Here is a 22,771-nt window from a genome sequence, read left to right on the forward strand (position 1 = left end):
TTGGGCTACACTTTTACCAACGAATAGTGGGATTAACCGTCACATTATAACGTCCCCACGGCTGAACGGGCGAGCATGTTTGGTGCGACCGGGATTCGAACCCGCGTCCCTCGGATTACGAGTCGAACGCCTTAACACTGTGTGAGACTAGACGGAAAGTAGCTGGTCATCACCACCCACCGCCAACACTTACGTTTCTCTTTAACCAACAAAAAGTGGGATTTACCGTTCACATTATAACGCCTCCGCGGCTGAAAGGACGAGTATGTTTGAGGTGACGAGGATTCGAGACCGCGATCCTCAGATTACGAGTCGAACGCTCTAGCCACCTAGCCAAGCTGGGCCAATAATCACGGGTTTCCCTGTTTTTGGATTGTTCCTTTTAGTTTTAGGCTTAACACAACCTACGCTTACTGTTAGCACTTATAAAAATGGTTTATTTTTCCTCTTGTGTATTGAAAGTTTTTACACCGTAATAATAGTCAGTGTTTAAAAACTATTTTCGTTTCTAAGAATCTCGCGTGTGTGTGTGTTTTCTTATAGCAAAGCCAAATGGGGCTATCTGCTGAGCCCACCGAGGGGAATCGAACCCCTGATTTTAGCATTATAAATCCGTAGACATATCGCTGTACCAGCGGGGGACAAAAATCTCGCACTGATCCTGATAAGATAATTTAAAAATTCGGCACTTAATATATCATGTTTCTGTTAGCAGGTTTTTGTAGGTTGATTATTTTGAGAGATAGTTTCTTATCAAACTATGTATATATATCACTCTGAACTTAACATCTCACAAAACGAACTCAATAAATCATCTACTTTACAACATAGCATCTGGCTTCACGACGTTGTTACTGTGATGTTAAAAATCAGACAAGGTTGTAGTTTAGCGCACAAAGTCTAACTCGCTAAATTATTAGTGTGAAGTTGAAATTCAACAAATCATTTAGCTCACTACAGAAAGTCTGACTTCAGTGCAATATTAGAGTAAAGCTCAAATTAAAAAAAGCACGTGTTGTATTTTCTCTCACAAAACCTGACTTATCTAGAGTAATGAACTATAAGCACTTCGTTAAGCGAAATCAAAGTGTCGTGTTGTGGTTTGAGCTCAGAAATAACATTAGCTTCTACACACGTAATTTTACTTCCTTCAATAGGACCGAGGTAAAGACGTTGAAATCCAATGATTGTGCATTACGTCATCAAGTCTATTTGAAATAACTTATTACTTCTTCAATATTAATGCTAGGCAGTGTCCAGTAAATCACTTCTTTTATACATTATGGTCCAGTAATATAAAAAGTAATTAGTGTATTTTTACTAAGAATATTCAAGCATGTATTGCGTGAGGTAATGGTACTTCCATGTCTTTAAGACATTTCCATGTTAAATTTCCAGACAGACGATTTTTTCATCTGAGAATTATGTGTATTCCAGATTTAATGTTTATCAAATTGCTCCGGCGATTATTTACCAATCATTTTTCAACATCAAGCAACTAAGAAACGTATCTGTTTTGTGTATTACTGAACTTTGGAAAGTTCATTTAACGTATTAGTATTTGATTTTGTGTGACGAAAACGTTTTTTTTTTTTTTGTACTAAAGTGATTTTAAAACGTAAATGTTGTTTTTTTTTTGTAAACATATATATTTGTTTTAGACGAACGTTTAAAATAATAGGTTTTGGTAGCCTAAATCAGTGACTTTTTAAACTTTCGTTCGAGGGCACCCTTCAAGCTGTACTTCGAAAGGTTGTATATTAGCGGAAAAGGAATGTGTGTGTTTACTTACAACATAGCCACATCGGGATATCTGCTGTGTCTACCGAGAGGAATCGAATCCCTTATTTGAGCGTTGTAAATCCGTGGACTCATTGCTTGTAAAGGAAGTGACAACATACTGTATAGATCTCACTGCTGTTCAAAGAAATGATAAAAAAAAACAGATGGCTTTCGAATAAAAGAGTTTGAAAATTTGGTCTAATATATTCGTACACGTTTGTGTTGAATAGTCAAGTAAAACTGAGATATTTTTACTTATGACACACATTACATTACATTTAATTCAACTGTTCCAAATGGTAATTGTTAAGATTGCGGTTAACTTATTTAAAACTTGTCGTTGAAGACCTTGGCATATTTGAATTTGGGTCTTAAGATAACAAAGTTTGCTGCACAAATTAAATTATAAATGTTTCATTCGTTCAGTGTTCTTTTATCATGCTTTGTTGTATGTATGTTGCAGTGAACGAGCTTGTAGGTCTGTATTTTTCACTTTGGATTTATTATTGTACGTTGGTAATTACAATAAATAACGTTTTCAGCCGTTAGTTCATGTTTCTATGAAACATAATAGTTTCTAATAGCTACCTTTCTACTGAAACGTTTTCGCAACTAAAATGCTAAGTTATATATATTGTTTACGTTGTCGAGAATGACACGCTATGACCAAACATAATTAACAGATTAACCTTTATATGACATTAGGCTCGGCATGGCCAGGTGGTTAAAGCGCTCGACTCGTAATCCCAGGGTCACGGTTTGAATCCCCGTCATACCAAACATGCACGCCATTTCAGCCGTTGGGGCGTCATAATGTTCGGTCAATCCCACTATTCTTCAGTAAAAAATAGTTCAAGACTTGGCAGTAGGAGGTAATGACTATCTGCCTTCCCTCTAGTCTTGCACTGCAAAATTAGGGATGACTAGCGCAGATAGCCCTCCTGTAGCTTTGTGCGAAATATTAAAAACATAAATATCTATTGTCACGATTTTCCTGAAACTCTAAGGTAGCTATAGCACAGTAATTAGAAAACAAGTTAACTAAATATTTCAGCCAACGTTTCTTGTACTACAAGCCCTAGTAAAGCCCATGAAATATTAGCTGAAAGGGAAAATTTTATATTCTTCTCTGCAGTGGCGAACGTAAGGTAGTGTGGACCCAGGAGCTAATCATTTTTGTGGGCCTAACTTCCCACGTAATTTTACATAGAATAAAATTATCAATGGGCCCCGTTAAAACCATAGGTCTTGAGACTGAGTCTCCACTAGCCCCTACTTAAATACGCCACTAATTTTCTGGATGTTTTTAAAGGTAATTTTTCTGACTTTATCGTCAAAAAAATACTTCATGTGTCATTATATCACAGATACCCCATATGTCGTTATATGTCTAAATACCTCCAGTATACAGATTAAACTTTGAAAACAACAAAATGGACATCATTGTTATCATACTACACTATAAAATCACTATGGATAAGATAGTACGTAGTCTTCACAATTCTATGTTTCTTTTACTGCAAATAAACTGACATATAAAATAAAATTATTTTATGAATTGTGTGTATAATTTTCTCAGAAAAAAATATGTTCTCAGTTCGTTTCTCTAAGTAATCCCCGGATGTTCAACCCAATACGAAAAGCACTCTTCAAAGATTGATTGGGTTAGGTTTGAATTTCATGCAAAGCTATACGAGAGCTATCTGTGCTAGCCGTCTGTAATTTATCAGTGTAAGACTAGAGGAAAGGCAGCTTGTCATCACCACCCACCGACAACTTTTGGGCTATCCTTTTACCAACGAATAGAGGGATTGACCGTCACATTAAAACGCCCTCGACTTAAAGGGCGAGCGTATTTGGTGTGATGGGGATTCGAACCTTCGCTCCCAGATTACGTGTCGAGTACCTTAACCACCTGGCCTTGCTGAGCCCTCTTCAAAGATGAGGCTCTTTGAGCGGTTGTTTCTCAGTAAATTTTAATTGCAAATAATTTTTAATCACCTAAAGATTTGTATGTGTTATAACAAAAATATTTGGTTTGTATTCTTCATCCACGTGGGGAATCAACCCCCCTCCTCTCAGACTATAACGTTAAAAATTCGTAAATTTACCGTTATCTTACCGGGTGGACTATCTAATGAAAGTTTTTGCTTGTTTGTCGTTTAGCAAAAAGCTACACGCTGGGCTAATCTAATCAAATAATAGGTTTGGACATCATATTATAACGTCCTAACGACTGAAGTAAAAATATGTTTGGTGAGAAGATTCGAATCAGCGACTAATATATCGGGCCATACCAAGCCTGTCTCACGTACAGTACTTGTACCTACACAAGGGGAATCTTCAATACTCTAAAGAAAACACCAAGTAAAACTTAGATCTCTATAACTTTCTTTATGTTAGTGATTTTATTTACCGAAAGAAGGACTTCAATAACGGAAGGTGAAAAAAAAAAATCCAAGTATTCGTTATATTTTATATACTTATGACTTAAAACACACGAGGGTTCGTTTCGGTACAGAAAGGCCCGGCATGGCCAGATGGTTGGGGCGACCGACTCGTAATCTGAGGGTCGCGGGTTCGATTCCACGTTACACCAAACATTCTCGCCCTTTCAACCGTGGGGGCGTTATATTGTGACGGTCAATCCCACTATTCTTTGGTAATAGAGTAGCTCAATAGTTGGCGGTGGGTGAGTATGACTAGCTGCCTTCTCTCTAGTCTTGCACTGCTAAATTATGGACGGTTAGCTTTGCGCGGAATTCAAACAAACCAAACCAATCGATAACTCCTGACAAAGCAAATTATTGAGGTGATAAAAATACATGTGTGTGTGTGTGTGTTTCATAGCAAAGTTAGATCTGCTGTGTGCACAGAATGGAATCGAACCTCTAATCTTAGCGTTGTAAATCAGTAGAATCACCACAGATAAATGTAACAGAAATGAAGATAATATTTTAAAATAATTAACGATTTGGAGCAACTAAATTTTATGCACATGATTGATTTATTAAGAGTAATTAGTTAATTATGGGTTTGATTGTTAACAAGTACAAAGAGATAATTAGCTAATTTTACGGTTTCTGTACAAGTAGAGGCAGTTTAGTGTTAGCTCCATTGGCCTTGCAATGATCTTAAACAAATTAGGTTAAGAAATGACGCAACTTCTCTTGAGGCATGTTCGAAAATATTAGACTTAATATGGGTTCTTAGATTATCATGTTTTTTTTCTCTTGCTTCATCAATCTGTCTTTTCATTTTTTAGTTGGACTGATATCGCCTTGCCGAGAGAAAGGGGAGGCAAATATATGATGGTTGTAAATCAGAAAGTGAGTCCTTAAATCTAAAGATAGACTGCAGTTGGGTTTAAACTTACATATAATCTCTATTTCTGGGCACATCGTCTTTAGTGATATTTATTATTACTGATATGTGTCCTGGAAAATAAACTGGATTGTTAGAGTGAATAAAGTTTTTAAAGATGGTACTAGTGTCATCAACATATTTGCGACGACCAAGAGGTTTAAAATGTTGCGAGATATTTTCCAACCACAAAAACATAAAAAAATATATATTGTTCATTGATGGTGCAAATCGTAAAACCTTGGTGACACAATCGATCTGATCCTAATGTCTTCAATGAAGTTAGATTCCTCAACTGTTAGATTCTTTAAGTACAGAAAAATCTGACTTGGGAATAGCTGCATTGTTAGACATATCGTTGTGAATCAAGTTAGCACTGAGCTGTTCTGTCGCTTCTAACGGTATATTTCTATATAACGATTCAACATTAAAACTAAATTGGGCCAGGTGGTTAAGGCACTCGACTCTTCATCCGAGTATCGCGGGTTCGAATGCCTGTCGCACCAAACATGCTCGCCCTTTCAGCCGTGGCGGTGTTATAATGTTCTGATCAATCCAACTACTCTTTGATAAAAGACCAGCTCAAAAGCTGGCCGTTGATGGTGATGAATAGTTGTCTCCCTTCTAGTCTTACACTGGTAAATTAGGGACAGCTAATACAAATAAATCTCGTGTAGCTTGCTGCGAAATTAAAAACACAAACAAACAAAATTAATTTAAAGCACATAGTCATATAAAACTTCAACATCTGTATTTCTTGATACAATGTAACTCCCTCCTTTGTGAGGAACTTTTTTCAGAAATACAACTAAAAAAAAAAAAACAGTTCAAGCATGGTTGTAAGCTCCAATATTATAACGACTTATAAACTGTAAGTCGATCGTAGAATGTTTCTGGATAATTACATGACGATCTAACATCCAAATTCTACCATTAATTACGCATATTTTCAATAAACACGTTTCAATTTATCTTCTCTTTGTATAGTGCCACAAATTTAGCAATCACGTAAGGCATCTATAACTTTCTTTAAACAATCATTTTATCTGGTATGGATAATTTTGTTTCTCCTATCGGGTTTAAGAGTCACAACAGCCTCATTTTTTAATTTAAACCCTCTGAGACCTGGAATCAGTGTTAATAGAGCTTGTAATAAACTGTTTCTACCTTTAAAGAACTGTTGTTTTATAGACGCAAGTTCAGAATGTCATTGTTATAGATATAAACGATTAATTAAACAGTAGTACAGTTGCTAAAACACCTAACTTATTAATTAAACAATAATATAGTTGCAGACAGGTATAAACAGCTGAATCAAACAATAGTGTACTTACAGACAGGTATAAACAGCTGTATCAAACAATAGTGTTCTTACAGACAGGTATAAACAGCTGTAACAAACAATAGTGTAGTTACCGACAGGTATAAACAGCTGTGTCAAACAATAATGTAGTTACAGACAGGTATAAACAACTGTAACAAACAATAGTGTAGTTACCGACAGGTATAAACAGCTGTGTCAAACAATAGTGTAATTAGAGACAGGTATAAACAACTGTAACAAACAATAGTGTAATTAATGACGGGTATAAACAACTGTAACAAACAATAGTGTAATTAGAGACAGGTATAAACAACTGCAACAAACAATAGTGTAATTAGAGACAGGTATAAACAACTGCAACAAACAATAGTGTAATTAATGACGGGTATAAACAGCTGTGTCAAACAATAGTGTAATTAGAGACAGGTATAAACAACTGTAACAAACAATAGTGTAATTAATGACGGGTATAAACAACTGTAACAAACAATAGTGTAATTAATGACGGGTATAAACAATTCATTGAGCAACAGCACAGTTGACAAGTAAAAATTATTAATTAAACAATAATACAATTGCTGAATGTATAATTAATTAAATAGTAGTACAGTTATAAACAATTAATTAAATGTGTTATTATTCGAAAACACTCAGGTTTCTGGGTCTTTTGAAGTCTGTTTGTTTTTATGATTTCTTGTATTAGTTATTTCGTCAAAACATAATACACGAACTCTTAGTTCATGAATGGTGATGTCGTTAACTGATATGTTCAAGTATTTAGTAATATATAAATTGTTATCAGGTATGAAGAGTTACTGAGTGGCCGACATATCTAAATAAACGTAAAGAATAACTAGTAATACATCTCACTAGGTATAAAATTTAACCACCCGCACTGCTTAACAGTATTGTCTTGTCTGTCATTCACTCAGCAGGGGCCTGGCATGGCCAAGCGTGTTAAGGCGTGCGACTCGTAATCTGAGGGTCGCGGGTTCGAATCCTCGTCGCGCCAAGCATGCTCGCCCTTTCAGCCGTGGGGGCGTTATAAAGTGACGGTCAATCCCACTATTCGTTGGTAAAAGAGTAGCCCAAGAGTTGGCGGTGGGTGGTGATGGCTAGCTGCCTTCCCTCTAGTCTTACACTGCTAAATTAGGGACGGCTAGCACAGATAGCCATCGAGTAGCTTTGTGCGAAATTCAAAAACAAACAAACAAACAAACACTCAGTAGGCAAAAATGACGTCACATAATGAACACTATACGTTGTTGTTTGTACTCTTGTGATTCAGTAAAACGTACGCATTCCACTGATCACGAGAACAAGTACGCATTCTTTAAACTACAATAAAACTTGGTATACTATCGAAAGATTTGAATAATCACTGAATAAGTGTGTGTGATGATATAATTGGAACATGAGCCAGTCAAAGAAAAAAAAAATATATATATATATGGTGCGGATAGATTTGGAATATAATCTTAAAATATCGGCTATTGGAAGAAATAACAATAACATTTTTCCCCATTAACATAATATTTTATTTCAAAATAAAAGGATTCGAATACCGTAGAAAATAGTGCAAATTTGGTAATTTACGTTACTTGATAAATTATTATATCAAATTGCTGATATTTCGAAGTCTGCAAATGTTTAGAAATGTGCAAATAGCATGAGCTAATCCCCATATCAGGTGGAGGAAGCTGTTACTGTGCATCTTCTCGTGAGAAACATAAAATATAATAACCATAAACTTGAAAAATGTCCATTATATCGCAAACCTTTTCCCATTAAGTTCTGATACGTCATATTTCCTTCCTTACCATTCCTAACGTTTACTGTTAAATTATGCACTCTATTTGGTTATTAATACGATTGCTCCAATACCTATAAGCCTAGATATATTCCAAGTTATCCTGTAGTGTTGAATATACTACAGATCGTAATTTTCGAAAGAGTTATTTAAAGTAATTACAATATTCTAAACGGATAAAAAATTATAAACCAGCTATTGGTGCAGCATTATTCTTATTTTCTGCAATCTTTATCAATGCTAAAAAATAATGTAATTCTTAACATTTTAATGCGTAAATTTTAACCTTTCAACATGAAATTCTTAACATTTTTAACATGCAATTCCTAACTTTTTAACATGCAATTCTTAACCTTTCACAAAGTAAACTCTAATTATATATTTCTGTTGCGAAAAGCTAGGATGAGTAAATATTAGTGGCAAAAATTTGTTGAAAGGTTAATATAAGCGAAAAAACTGCATTTTTCTTTGAGTATCTCGTTACTTTATTATATATTTTCTTTTTGTTGTTTTTTGTAAAATATCCCCCTAAGTTACTCTCTCTGGATATAAAATTAACTTTATTTTCATTTTAAAATTATAGTATCCTTGAACTACCAGATTAAAATCTCTAAAATCATAAACCATATTCGAAAAATTACTAGGCTATTAAACTGTGATGCCAAAAACTACAGGAGAAAAAATTACTAAAATATAAATCTGTAACGTGATTAACCATGTGAGGAAATTTTTTTGTTTGTTCTTAAGCCTAAAACCACACAATCGGTTATCTGTGTTGTGCTTATCACAGGTGTCGAAACTCAGGTTTTAGTGTTATAAGCCTAGTAATTTACAGCTCACCAACTGGCATTAAACATTACACTAGCTTTTCCATCAAAGGGAAAACAAAAACCTATAGTTTTTATGACCTGGTTCTATATAGTAATTGTTAATGCAAGTATAAGATTTGTTCCATGTTCGATAACCAAAACAGACTTATTCTATTCACACATTAATTTTTTAACTGAGTTTATGACGGAATAAAAATGGAGTGCATAGTCCATTAGACGAGAATTTAACTGAAACTGAGGTAAGCTTTTACCGTAATTGTAAGTCACAATTATGTCGAACACACGTTTATTCTAGTTAACAAAGAAAAATATTTACTCTCTGTTAGAAGCCTAAAGTGTGTTTCCTTCCGTACATTAGTGAATGTGGAGAAATTGGTTAGAAAAACAAAAGTGAAATGAAAACAATGTGTCTTTTATTATCTTGCGTAAAATAAAGCAATTTCTTTGTAACTGCACTTTATAATACAATAAATTAAACAAGTTAATAAGGTCAACCCTTAAAGGTTAAAATGTGGTAATAATTAATTGATAAATTACACTCTAATATGTCGCTATTGCATTACCAAAACGTCTTTTTTAACTTTGGTTCTATGAATAAATGTGTTGCTTTCTCTTATAATTCGAAAAAGATATGTGGTTTCTAGCACACTAACATGGGTCTACAAATACGAATCGTATTCATTTAGTGCAATTACCTGTTACCATACGACCAGACACAAGAAAGAAATGAATATCGTCAGTGAGCCTTTCTTTATCGAAAACAAACATTTCTTAGACGGTTATACATCATTTGTATACAATATAACATATCACAGACCAATTACAGCAATTTATTCATGGAAATTGTTTTTAAACAATCCCGCTAGAGGGCTCTCCAGAAGTCTGATGAATTGTTACAAACTTTCTTCTATACTCTGGCGATACAGTAACATAACACGTGCAGCAAGAAGGAAAACGGAAATTTTCTTTATAAGGTTCCCTGTCTTCAGGCTTTATAGCTAAAAGGGTCTTGAAAGCATACCGTTGTCGACAAAAACTTCGGTACCCTAACGGGAGGTTGTCGCTGACGTACCTGCACGATCCCCCGTCGTCTCTAATTAAGGGAAAAACAAATCTCATTAAAGAACCAAGAGTGAAGCACTAAAAGAAACAGAAATATTAATTAGTGAGCATTTTGTTGACACGTGACGTCACGAAAATGCACGTCAGTTCCAACTTCACTTCCTAATGGCTTCCAGAAAACACTGTCACTTATTACTTTATTTGTAATCGTTACTTCAGTCGATTAGTTTTCTTGTTGCTTATTAAATATTCGTGTTTGTTCAGGCTATATTTATCTCTCGTCGTTTATAACTTCTTATTGTTAAATCCCATGTTCTCCTTTAGGTTTCAATGAATTCACATCATTTGTAGAGAATGTTTATTGTTAAATGTTTATTAGGACCCCAACTGCATTATTCAGAACAAACCTATACTTTATAGAACCAACAAAAGCCTGTGAAATATATGGTGGTAGTTTTCTTATCTTAACAACTTCCTCTATAGTAACACCATGGAAAGTAGACTAACAGTTTCTTAATATTACCATCATGCAAGACAACTGTATCAAGCATCATTATTTATGCTAATTGCTTAAGGTAATATTATGTGCTCCTAAACTCTCTTTAAATAGGATAATTTCATAAAATATACTAAAACTGTGCTGTAAGGTTGGCAGTGAAAAATCAGTAATAATTCTGCTTCTGTAGCTTCCCTTTGTTATTGTTTTTTTTTTTGTACTGGTGGGCCCTCATACTGCTACTTCCTAGTCCTACTTTTAACTTAGCCTACTTTTTTCTGTGTATCATGTTTTTATTCTGGTGGACCCTCATACTGCTACTTCCTAGTCCTACTTTTAACTTATCCTACTTTTTTTCTGTGTTCATGTTTTTGTACTGGTGGGCCCTCATACTGCTACTTCCTAGTCCTACTTTTAACTTATCCTACTTTTTTCTATGTGTTATGTTTTTATTCCGGTGGACCCTCATACTGCTACTTCCTAGTCTTACTTTTAACTTATCCTACTTTTTTCTATGTGTTATGTTTTTGTTCTGGTGGACCCTCATACTGCTACTTCCTAGTCCAACTTTTAACTTATCCTACTTTTTTCTATGTGTTATGTTTTTATTCTGGTGGACCCTCATACTGCTACTTCCTAGTCCTACTTTTAACTTATCCTACTTTTTTCTATGTGTCATGTTTTTGTACTGGTGGGCCCTCATACTGCTACTTCCTAGTCCTACTTTTAACTTAGCCTACTTTTTTCTATGTGTTATGTTTTTGTTCTCGTGGACCCTCATACTGCTACTTCCTAGTCTTACTTTTAACTTAGCCTACTTTTTTCTATGTGTCATGTTTTTGTACTGGTGGGCTCTCATGTTGCTACTTCCCAGATGAATGAGTAGACATTTGTTTCTAATAGTGGGGATAGAAATTTCCTTGACCGAGGAATCAGAAAAAGCTCCTCTCCCCCAGCGACTCAGTGATAAATCTGAGAGAGGACTTCTAATGCTAATAACTTGGTTGGGTGCCTGTGGTAAACATAGCATAAACTGGGTAGCTTTATGCTTAGGAACGTCATCTGTTCGAGTTGGGTATTTATCTGATTTCATTGTTTTATACGTCATGTCTTTAATGGTTACTCAATAAAGAAAGACGCCCGTTTAAGTTAGATGATTATGTTTGTTTGTTTTTTTCATTTTATAACGTTATATTTTATTTTAATATGCAGATGTACTTCGTAATAAATTTTCAGTTATTAACATTAATTCCAGATCTTAGTGATTTCCGTGACTCATTGTATCTTACGATATTTTGCCTGTAAAGCTTCTTAGAATTTTTTCTGGTTTTTGATAACTTTCCACACTGTGTCCCGGAGGGTTTCTACACAGCGTTTAAATGTACAAACGCGAAAAATATTTTTAAATCTGCATGTTTGTAGGAAGAGGGGTCGTACTTCCTGAAATACTAATTCTCATTGTACAAAGTTGAAATATTATACCCTAGACTCTGTATATGTCAGCCTAGAAACTAAACTTCGTTTCAAGGGTTTTAATTTGACCTTCATTTAAACGTGTGCGCGCACTAGATATTTAGATACATCTGAACACTTAAAGATCAGTGTCAATATATTTCCATTTTTTCTTCTACGTAATATAGCTAAATGTTACAAAATAGGTCAATTTCCTTTCCTTGAAAGGAACATATCTTTATAAGAGTAACAAATTTCTGTGCACAGTCAGTTTCTCCTTTCAAGAGAATCCAAAATTCATCTCTCCTTTGGTGAATTGAACTTATAACATAATGTACACTGTATGTATAAACATCGATTACCGAGAAAAAATAGAGGTGTATACATTCTGAGCAGTGTTTCCTTTAGATGTGACCGGTTTTTTTTTTCTCGAAAAATTGAGGTCTTACTGAAGATAAAGTAATCAGCGTTTATACGATAAAGAGGGTCAATTTGAAGCCAAAAATAGATTTGTGAGGTAAGTGTTGTTTTCACTTCACAAAACTCGTATGACTTTGAAAGCGCTTAAACTGGGGATTTGCCTTTTTTTTTTTTGGTGGTGTTTAGTTTGGTTTGTTTTTAATTTCGCGCAAAGCTACTCGAGAGCTATCTGCGCTAGCCGTCCCTAATTTAGCAGTGTAAGACTAGAGAGAAGGCAACTAGTCATCACCACCCACCGCCAACTCTTGGACTACTCTTGCACCAACGAATAGTGGGATTGACCGTAAAATTATAACACCCCCACGGCTGAAAGGGCAAGCATGTATGGTGTAACGGGGAATCAAACCCGTGACCCTCAGATTACGAGTCGAATGCCCTAACCACCTGGCCATGCCGGGCATGTCTGTTGAATTATTGATATAATAATTGTAAGCTATAGCGTATAATACCATTACTATAGTTGTCATTTTTACATTCTATTAAATGGTATCTTACTGTGTAATTGAATTTCAGTATAATTTGCTATTATTTCCCCCATAGTCTTGGCCTTGCAATCCGAGGGTCGCGGGTTTGAATTCCTGTCGCGCCAAACATGCTTGCCCTTTCAGCCGTGGGGGCGTTATAACGTGACGATCAATCCCACTATTCGTTGGTAAAAGAGTAGCCCAAGTGTTGGCGGTGGGTGGTGATGTGTAGCTGCCTTCCCTCTAGCCTTACGCTGCTAAATTAGGGACTGCTAGCGCAGATAACCCTCGAGTAGCTTTGCGCAAAATTAAAAAAAACAAACGAACAAACAAAACAAACCAACAAGTTTTTTTATATATAAAATTAATTATTTTTAGTGTTTTGTAAACGATATTAAACCTAGAAGCGGAGAAATCGAAGAAAGCTAATCTGGTTGTGCTGTAATGTTTTCGACATTGATTAAATAGATAAAAACATAGATCGTAGTAGTACTTATACAGTTTTAATTATAATGCTACTTAGTCGACTCACTGGCATGTTTCTGCAGTCACCACTTGCTCGTAATGAATGTTGTTCACAACATATACCCATTCTTTTGCACTCGTCTTCCCTGCTTTAGGCCTAAATGTTCTAGTCTGAGATTGGCACAATGGAGTCTCCGACAAGTCGCCAATAGGATAGGTTGACCTGCCTGTCAGTCCTGTTGAAAATACCACTTTAAAGGCATCTTTCGATAACTTACTCATTGAATTCATTATTTCTGCGCTGTAACAAAAAAGAAATTAATTAACAAGTTAAAGGTCATGAACCATACATCTTTGAAGCGTTTGTATCAACGACTGTCAAAAACAACAACAACAACTGTAGAATAGAAACAGAAATATCTAACCACTTTAAGTTATCTAAGAGATCCTGAATACTCTATAAAATGCGTTTCACTAAAATTTGTGTATTTTTTCTATGGTATAACTAAAATGTTGTTTTTTCAATTAACCAGAAAGCTACATTATAGACTATCTGTGCTCTGCCCAACACGGATATCGAAATCCTGTTTTAGCGTTGTAAGTCCGCAGATATACCGCTGTGCCGCTGGGAGCTAATTAATATGATAGCAGTGTTCTGCAAAACGAAAGGTTTCTGAAATTAGAACCTATATAAGGCATGTTTCATGAAATGATTTCGTAATTTTCACGAGATACGAAAAGCTTTCACGTTATCAAATTTCATTTCAGAAACGGTTTAATAAGTTAACAAACATTATGTGTACATTGCTTAAAATCAATGCTCACCAAACCTTATTTATACCAAAACTTACTAATGAATGAGTAATGGTGGCGGTCACTTCTTTTAGGCCCGGCATAGCCAGGTAGATAAAATGCTGGACTCGTAACCTGAGAGTCGCGGGTTCGAATCCCCGTCGCACAAAACATGATTGCCCTTTCAACCGTGGGTACGTTATAATGTGACGGTCAATCCCACTATCCGTTGGTAAAAGAGTAGTTTAAGAGTTAGTGGTAGGTTGTGGTGACTAGCTACCTTCCCTCTAGTCTTACACTGCTAAATTAGGGACAGTTAGCGCAGATAGCTCTCGTGTAGCGTTGCGCGTAATCCAATAACAAATAGATACTTCTTATGGTGATACTTTATAGATCAATTGAAAATTATAGTGATATATATGGAGAAAATTTGTGGAACAGTTAAAGAAACAGTTCGAATATCACTGCCATTACTGAGTCAAAATTCATTCTATTCCTCAGAAAGTAAATAATGAACTCTTCAATCTTTTAGCAATATCGAATTCAAATTCAAAGGCGGACATAAAAATACCATGTAACATCTGGCATTGGAGTCATCATGATGTATCGTTACAACAGTTGTAACGCTTGGAAGAACCTTACGTTCGTCTTTCTATTGAACATGTCTTTATTTAAGCACGTTCAGTTAAATTTCAAAACTTTTTTACAATTGTTCTGCACGCCATTGGATGGCGTCCTTCTAAATATAATGTATAAAGATTTAGCGCTAAATGGTATCTTACACAAAGGTTATGTATTGCAACGCTTATTCTAAAAAGCATATACTTGGTTGACCATATTTCTGTGCCTTACCTTCTTGAAATATATTAATACTCAATTCGAAGGATGATACAAAAAGTTGTATAAGTTAGTATGAGTAGAAAGGTATAGTTGGAATGACTTGACGAACAATGAAGCTGGCTAGTTTAATGAAATCCACAGACATTCTTGTAATGATAAAGATCGTGTACTTTTATTTATTCATTTCTGCTTTTTTCCTCTATTTTCCATGATCATTTGTTTCTTTTCTCAACATTTGTCAAACATAAAGGTCTCGCAGATAACTGTATTGCAAGTATATGTGGAGTCATTCTTTCTGGTTGAAAGCATGTATGTGTATGCGTTTTCTCATAGCAAAGCCACGTCAGACTACCTACCGAGTCCACTGAAGACAATCGAAACCCTGATTTTAGCGTTGTAAATCTGCAGACTTACCGCTGTACCAGCGAGGGACAAAAGTATATAAAAGATATAGATTTTGTTAATGTATATAGTTTTATCTACCAGTATGCATACTAAACAGTAAATAACGTTCCAGTATGAATGATTTCATTATCATTATATTTAACGCTACTGCCTTCCTTACAGAATAAACACTAAAACAAGTATGTATAGATTAAACAATAATTAATTATCATTTTTCTATGGGGATTAACTTCGCAGGAATACAACCAAGATGGCGATGAATATATAAAATATTCTCTCGTGAAAATGTTTCTGAAGTAATCTAGGATGTATAGAAAACTAATAATAGTATTAAATATGCCAAACTATTATTAACTATATTAAACTATAAAGTTTTAACATCAGTTTGTTTGCCTTTCAACTTTGAATTGTTAGAGAACTGAAACTGTTGCTGAGTCATGATCAAAAAGCTCAGAGACGATACTTAACTCGATCTTCTATAGTTTCGGGTTTAGTGAATAAATAAACTATTCGCATCAGAAAAAGCTAAAAAAAAAACCAAAGTGTTCTCTTAAAAGTCTTGAGTCAGATACTCAGTCTTGTTTGAATCGAAGCTGTTGTTGTTTTCTCCTTTCAAATTCTAATTTTAATAGTTTTATTTATTTGATTTACTAAAACTTATTTTGATACTTCAAGAGATGTTTACAAACAAACAGTGCTGTAGTAACATTGACATGGCCACATTGGTTAAATCTGTTCTGTCCGAAGGTACTTTGTACAAGAAATACTTTAATGTGTTCTATTCTGTACTTCTAAGCCTAAATGGCGAATTCGATAATGTTGTCTTCTTCATTTATTAGTCCTTCTTTCAACGTATTACTGAATGTAAAAAATAAACGAAACGAGTATACATTTACAGTACATGTAGTAAAAATAACGTTGAATAAAGTACACATTATGATATAGAATAAAACTGAGGATAAGTTGTTAAACTATTTTTTTAATATTCAATGTTTACTAGAGTGGAGGTGTCATCATGTCATGATGATAATGGAAAGTTTGAGTACTAAGTAGAAAACGAAAACAATACAAAAAAGAGAATTTATCAGTTCAGTATTTTTAGTGACTTATAGAATGAGAGTTATTACGTATATTTTCTTGCAAGCTAATTAATAGTGCGTCCGTTTACGTATCTGATCGATTAGAAAAGAAATTCCAAGAGTAAGTTTACATGTAAGTTAGGCCTACAAGTGACTGTAACCAGTGTTAACCACTCTTGAAGAAATAAATGAATTCGTTATCGTGACGTGGTTTGCACTTGGATAATGTTTACTAAATAATCCAAAAGCGACCTCTCAAGGATAAAACATGTTACAAAAAACATTGTGTAAAGAATATCACTAATGTTATTTTAACAAGCAACATAATTCCCAACCTAATTTCCTATAAATAAAATATTCTGCGAATTGATAAGATAATTTACAAAGTTTTACTAACACACTGACAATCATTTTTTCACGTTTGTCGGTTGTACCCATAAAACTGTTTTGAAAACCTTTTCCAAAGATTCACATTTTATGATTTTTTTTAATGCATAAACTATTCAACCTAAATACAACACTAATTATATTATTTGTTCCTTTAGTAAAAACACTATTCTGACTTTTCGTATTTTAATTACTTGGGATAATCGGGTACTTCTTCACAAAAATTGCTTGTGTTGTTTCGTGCACATTCGGGTATTCCAAACTTATCGACAGGTGGCGCAAGAGGTTGGACTTCATTTTCTCGAAAGATGACGGCAGCTGAATCGAATTCAGGCATTATTGGTTCGCCTTTAGACTTTTCCCTCTCACTGTTTGGTGAAGGAAAACATACGCCATCTTCTATGCAAAAGTTGGAGAAAACCTGAAATGCAAAATCTATGTTGCAAAATATGCAAATAGTCTGAAACAATATTAGAATACCATATTTAAAGTGATAAAACTGACTTTATTTCAGATTGAAAGTGCAAAAAATTCGAGAATGGACGCTGGAAACTTTTGGTAATAAAATACTTACTTTGATATATAAAAAACATATTTCTTAATCAACTCATGTAAATAGGAACAGAAATTAAGATTCTCAAAACACTCTCTAGAGCAGCCATAATATTTCAAATTGGTAGATGTCCTTAATAAAAATAACAAAAGTATAAAAACTAAGAGACCTAACCTAAGAAAAGAGTGAGTAATCTCAAACATTTAGAACACTAAGTCGTCCAAATTTTCCATAGGAACTTTCGTTTTGGTTTACAATATCTGAGTAAAATACTATTAATCTGCTCATTTATTTGGGAAAAGCAACAAAAAACTCTGATACCTGTCTTTCCCACTACCCACACATTCATCAGTATCTTTGGCAGTAAACATTATATTTAATACATTGATACTCTACGACACAAACTTATATGGTGAAGAGAAAAAACATTAATTTCTGAGCATAGGTTTACTACTAAACCTAAAATAACTACTAAATCCTTTAGCTAGTCAGACATCAAAGTATGATGTACTCAATAAACAGGTCACGAAAATATGTGTATAAAACAACTTGATGTCAAGACAGTCACAGCGTTGATATAACATTATCTTATATAACATTATCTTATGACATAACATTATCTTATTATATTTCGTGTTAGAGTTAGTTCACCTTCAATGGTGAAATAATGCTAAAGACAAAAAAACTATAATATGAAAACTAACAATCTATTCGATGATGTTTTCAGTTTCAACAATGGGTCCTATAAAATATCCATAACATTCATAACTGGCCAGGTGGATTAAGGCGTTCGACTCCTAATCTGAGGGGCGCATGTTCAAATCCCTATCACACCAAACATTCTCGCCCTTTCAGCCGTGAGGATATTATAATCATACCGTCAATCCCACTATTCGTTGGTAAAAGAGTAGCCCAAGAGTTGGCGGTTGGTGGTGGTGACTAGCTGCCTTCCCTCTTGTCTTACACTGCTAAATTAGGAACGGCTAGCTCAGATCGTGCTTAAGTAGCTACGTGATAAATTAAACAAACAAACAACATCTTGCCATCTTGTGAATAAGATGGTAACTATTGTAACCAGTTTAATTTTTTTTTTACTAACATCGTTAAACATGTAACCAACTGAAATATATAAAAACGTTTATGTTTACAGTAAAACAAACATTTAAACAGCAGCGGTAATTCAAAATATGCTTTCAGAAAGGATAATTCATTGTTTAACACATTCTAAATGTTATAAAGACGTTATCAGAAAGAGTTTGTTTGTTTGTTATGCTTTCAGAAAGGATAATTCATTGTTCAACACATTCTAAATGTTATAAAGACGTTATCAGAAAGAGTTTGTTTGGTTTGTTTTGAATTTCGCACAAAGTCGCACGCCTTAACACACTTGGCCATGTCGGGCCATCAGAAAGAGAAACGAATAGTAAACAGAGCATCGTTTTTCTTATTGTTCAAACCAATAGCTTAAAACTCCTGGGCCTGGCATGGCCTAACGCATTAAGGCGTGCTATTCGTAATCTGAGGGTCGCGGGTTTAAATCCCCGTCGCACTAGACATGCTCGTCCTTTCAGCCGTGGGGGCGTTATAATGTGACGGTCAATCCCACTTTTCGTTGGTAAAAGAGTAGCCCAAGAGTTGGCGGTTGGTGGTGGTGACTAGCTGCCTTCCCTCTAGTCTTACACTGCTAAATTAGGGACGGCTAGCACAGATAGCTCTCAAGTAGCTTTGTGCGAAATTCCAAAAAACAAACTTAAAACTCCTGACATTTATCAAAAATTGTACGAAATATCAGGGGCGTTGTAAACAAAATATCACAATTTCTTCAAGACTAAACTGCCCTTACGTGGCATGATGCATGTCTTTATTTACGGTTTAGAACGTCTCCTTAAAATAAATTTTTCAATTCTGAGTTAGTAAGATTAATGAATTGTACGTTTAATAAAGAATGGTTAAAAAATCAGTCGCATTTCTAGAAGAGAAATTCTAACCATTTCTAAATATTTAAATGTGAATACTTTGGCTATTTTCAGAAAATAAAACACAAAAAATGGGTAGAAACGTTTTTAATCAGTGTGTTCATAACGGTATATCATTTATCATACAACGAAGCGATGAGAAATGAAAAGATGGGTGAAAATCTCCGGTAGCAATATCTATACCTGTAAGTCTCCCAGTGGCTCAGCGGTATGTCTGCGGACTTACAACGCTAAAAACTGGGTTTCAATACCCGTGATGGGTAGAGCACAGGTAGCCCATTGTGTAGCTTTGTGCTTAATTCAAAATAACAAAACCAACTATACCTGTAGCGAACATACAGAACCAGTCACTGTCAAACGTTTTCCACCAAAACATTAAACAAAATAATAAACGTATTAATTACGTTTACCAGCACAAACGGTTAATTGCACTTTATGTGAAAGATTTGAAAATGCTAATACAGTGGCTTGTCTGCGCATGCGCCGAGTCGTAGGTGATATATTTAGTACCTATAAATTTTGGTTCGCGACGAATTGCTACAACAAATAGGCTTATAGATCCATAGCCGATTGAAGATAGACGTATTTTATTAAGACAATGCAAAGTCTAGGAACAAATCATACAAAAATCATTAATATGAAAATAAACAGTGATTTGAAATTGCCAAAACTATAAATTAGTAATTCATTTTATCATATACACTTCGATGACAAGATATTCTATAACCCGCGCGCTTTCGACAGGCAGACCTTTCCATTTCATGAACGAACAAGTAAGAAACTGAAAAAGAAATGTCCATCGTACGAAAACGCTTGGATAATAGGGTATCGTTTCTCTGTTTTTAATTGATTTCTTGACCCTATATCTCGATACCATCGACTATTATAGATGAGCAAAGAAGCTGAAATTACGAAAAACTGCGTTTAACGACGTAACTGTAGATTCCAAAAACTTGTGTCACAGCACCGGTTATTATAGCGCTTCGAGTGAACGCTCTACGCACTGTTTTAAAATGTTTGCAAATTGAAAATACGTAAGCGGCTCGTAACACACGGATGGGAAGTGAGCCCCAACCTCAATAAAACTTTCAAAACTGAAACTTGTAGTAAAAACCGAGTAAGCTTCGAACGTTTTCACCCTTTTAAATGTGCAGCTTTGATTTTAACACAAATGTGTGTGTTGCAAAGAAAGAAGCATTTGCATACTTCTTTTCCCTCCACCACTGTTCAAAGAACAATAGTACGAAACCTAGATGGGCTAGATGACAAAAGTCAATTCTGCAAACGTTTTCGAGTTCTAGTATAAAGAAATGCTTCTTGTGCAGAGATTTGTGAGAAACAAAAGATAGATCTGAAATGCTATTTTTACATTTCTCTTATTCGTAATCTCGAACAGACAAATTAAAAGAACTGAAAAAAATATCCACATAAAAATAAAAAGTTAGGCCTATCGGCTTCTCGTGCTTTGTAAGCTTTTGAAGCTCAAACTGTAACTTTTAAAATACGATATTGCATGTTTAAATACATAGACGTACTCGAAATTACACTTCGTAATTAACATTAATTAACGAACTTACTAGAAACGTTCCAATAACTCTGAAGTAGAAGATTAGTCCCAGCATTTTAAACTCTCCTCTATGAACTTTCAGATCAGACGGGTTTATAAGCTGAATGTTAGCTGACCATTTGGGAAGTGACTTGAGTAGCCTTATAAATTAACGCATCTTCCTTCGGCCGGCCCAGTGGTTGTTTTGTAGCGATAGTATTATCTAAAGCCAATTGCAAAGTAGGAAATTCTTATCAGGTTGCACATAGCATAACGAATGATAAGTATTCTGTAAGTAAAAGATATGTATCTTATACATACCTTTCACACATATCAAAATTAATGTCTGTTTGTTATTGACCACCGTCCACTTATTTTTCAAGTATTGAATAAAAAAATGAATTTTAGAATTCGATTTTATTGAATGGCCTTGAGTTACTGAGCTCTAAACAAATAAATTTCTAATGTTTTTCAACGTGTGCATTCGAATCAATATAGACACAAATAAATAATATTTTTTACACACATATAAGTTTGTTTACTGATTTTTGAATTTCGCGCAAAATGCACGAGAGCTATCTGCGCTAACCATCCTTAATTTAGCAGTGTAAGATAAGAGGGAAGGCAACTAGTTATCACTACCTACCGCCAACTCTTTTACCAACGAATAGTGGGATTGGCCGTCACATTATAACGCACCCACGGCTGAAAGGACGAGCATGTCTAGTGCGACGGGGATTTAAACCCGCGACCCTCAGATTACGAATAGGACGCTTTAACCCACCTGGCCATGCCGATCCATTATCAGAAGTAAAATGTTATTGAAATTGTAGAATAGTTAGCGCACTAACTGTGAATTACATTTCTAAGGAGCTTCGAGACACTTAACCACAGAGATAAAGAAAATACTACCAAATTAAACTGACTCCAGTACAAAAATGAATTTGATCTTGCATTGCCTCATCCGTATACTTTTCTTATTCTCCTGGTTTCCAACAATTTGACCCGGCATGGCCAGATGGTTAAGGCGTTCGATTCGTAATCTGAGGGTCGCGGGTTCGAATCCCTATCACACCAAACATGCTCTCCCTTTCAGCTGTGGGGGCGTTATAAAGTGACGGTCAATCACACTATTTTTGGTAAAAGAGTAATCCAAGAGTTGGCGGTGGGTGGTGATGACTAGCTGCCTTACACTACTGGATTAGGGACGTCTAGTGCAGATAGCCCTCATGTAGCTTTGCGCGAAATTCAAAACAAACCAAACCAATCTTCTTGGTTAGATACGCATATAAATCTTCAGTTTTACAATAATCTTAAAAAGTATATTATAGCCAAGCTCGCCTTTTTTTTTTTCTTTTCTCTAGTTTAGCCATATAAAACCGCACTGTTGTTCGTAGACAGGAAGTTAAGAAAGATGCTTTTACCGGAAACGTCCACTGATCACACGAACGAGACAAGGTCATCGATTTGAACAAAGCGTTTATTTCCAACTATTCTCATAAAAGTTCTCTTGAGACAAACATAATCCACTGTATATTCAAAGAACAACATTATCATAAAAATCACATTAAAGATGCAAGTTTAAATTCTTGTAATGGTAAAATAAACTAACAGTACCAAACGTGTTAATATTGACTAGACTGAAAGTCATAGTGTCTGTATCCG

The 22,771-nt window shown here is 34.9% G+C and overlaps 1 protein-coding gene across 1 annotated transcript; it reads right to left on the minus strand.

Moving 5' to 3' along the window:
* Positions 1 to 9,842: 9,842 nt before the first annotated feature.
* Positions 9,843 to 22,389, minus strand: LOC143254411 (neurotrophin 1-like). The gene is made up of 5 exons (XM_076509532.1): positions 21,428 to 22,389; positions 21,138 to 21,329; positions 17,226 to 17,452; positions 13,596 to 13,829; positions 9,843 to 10,202 (listed from the first exon to the last, which is right to left on the minus strand). The coding sequence occupies exons 2-5, from the start codon at positions 21,180 to 21,182 to the stop codon at positions 9,959 to 9,961; spliced, it is 750 nt and encodes a 249-aa protein (XP_076365647.1). The 5' UTR covers positions 21,183 to 21,329; positions 21,428 to 22,389; the 3' UTR covers positions 9,843 to 9,958.
* Between the last annotated feature and the right edge of the window lie 382 nt (positions 22,390 to 22,771).

This window comes from Tachypleus tridentatus, chromosome 6 (assembly GCF_004210375.1).
Source record: "Tachypleus tridentatus isolate NWPU-2018 chromosome 6, ASM421037v1, whole genome shotgun sequence".
In the NCBI taxonomy this organism is placed as follows: Eukaryota; Metazoa; Arthropoda; class Merostomata; order Xiphosura; family Limulidae; genus Tachypleus; species Tachypleus tridentatus.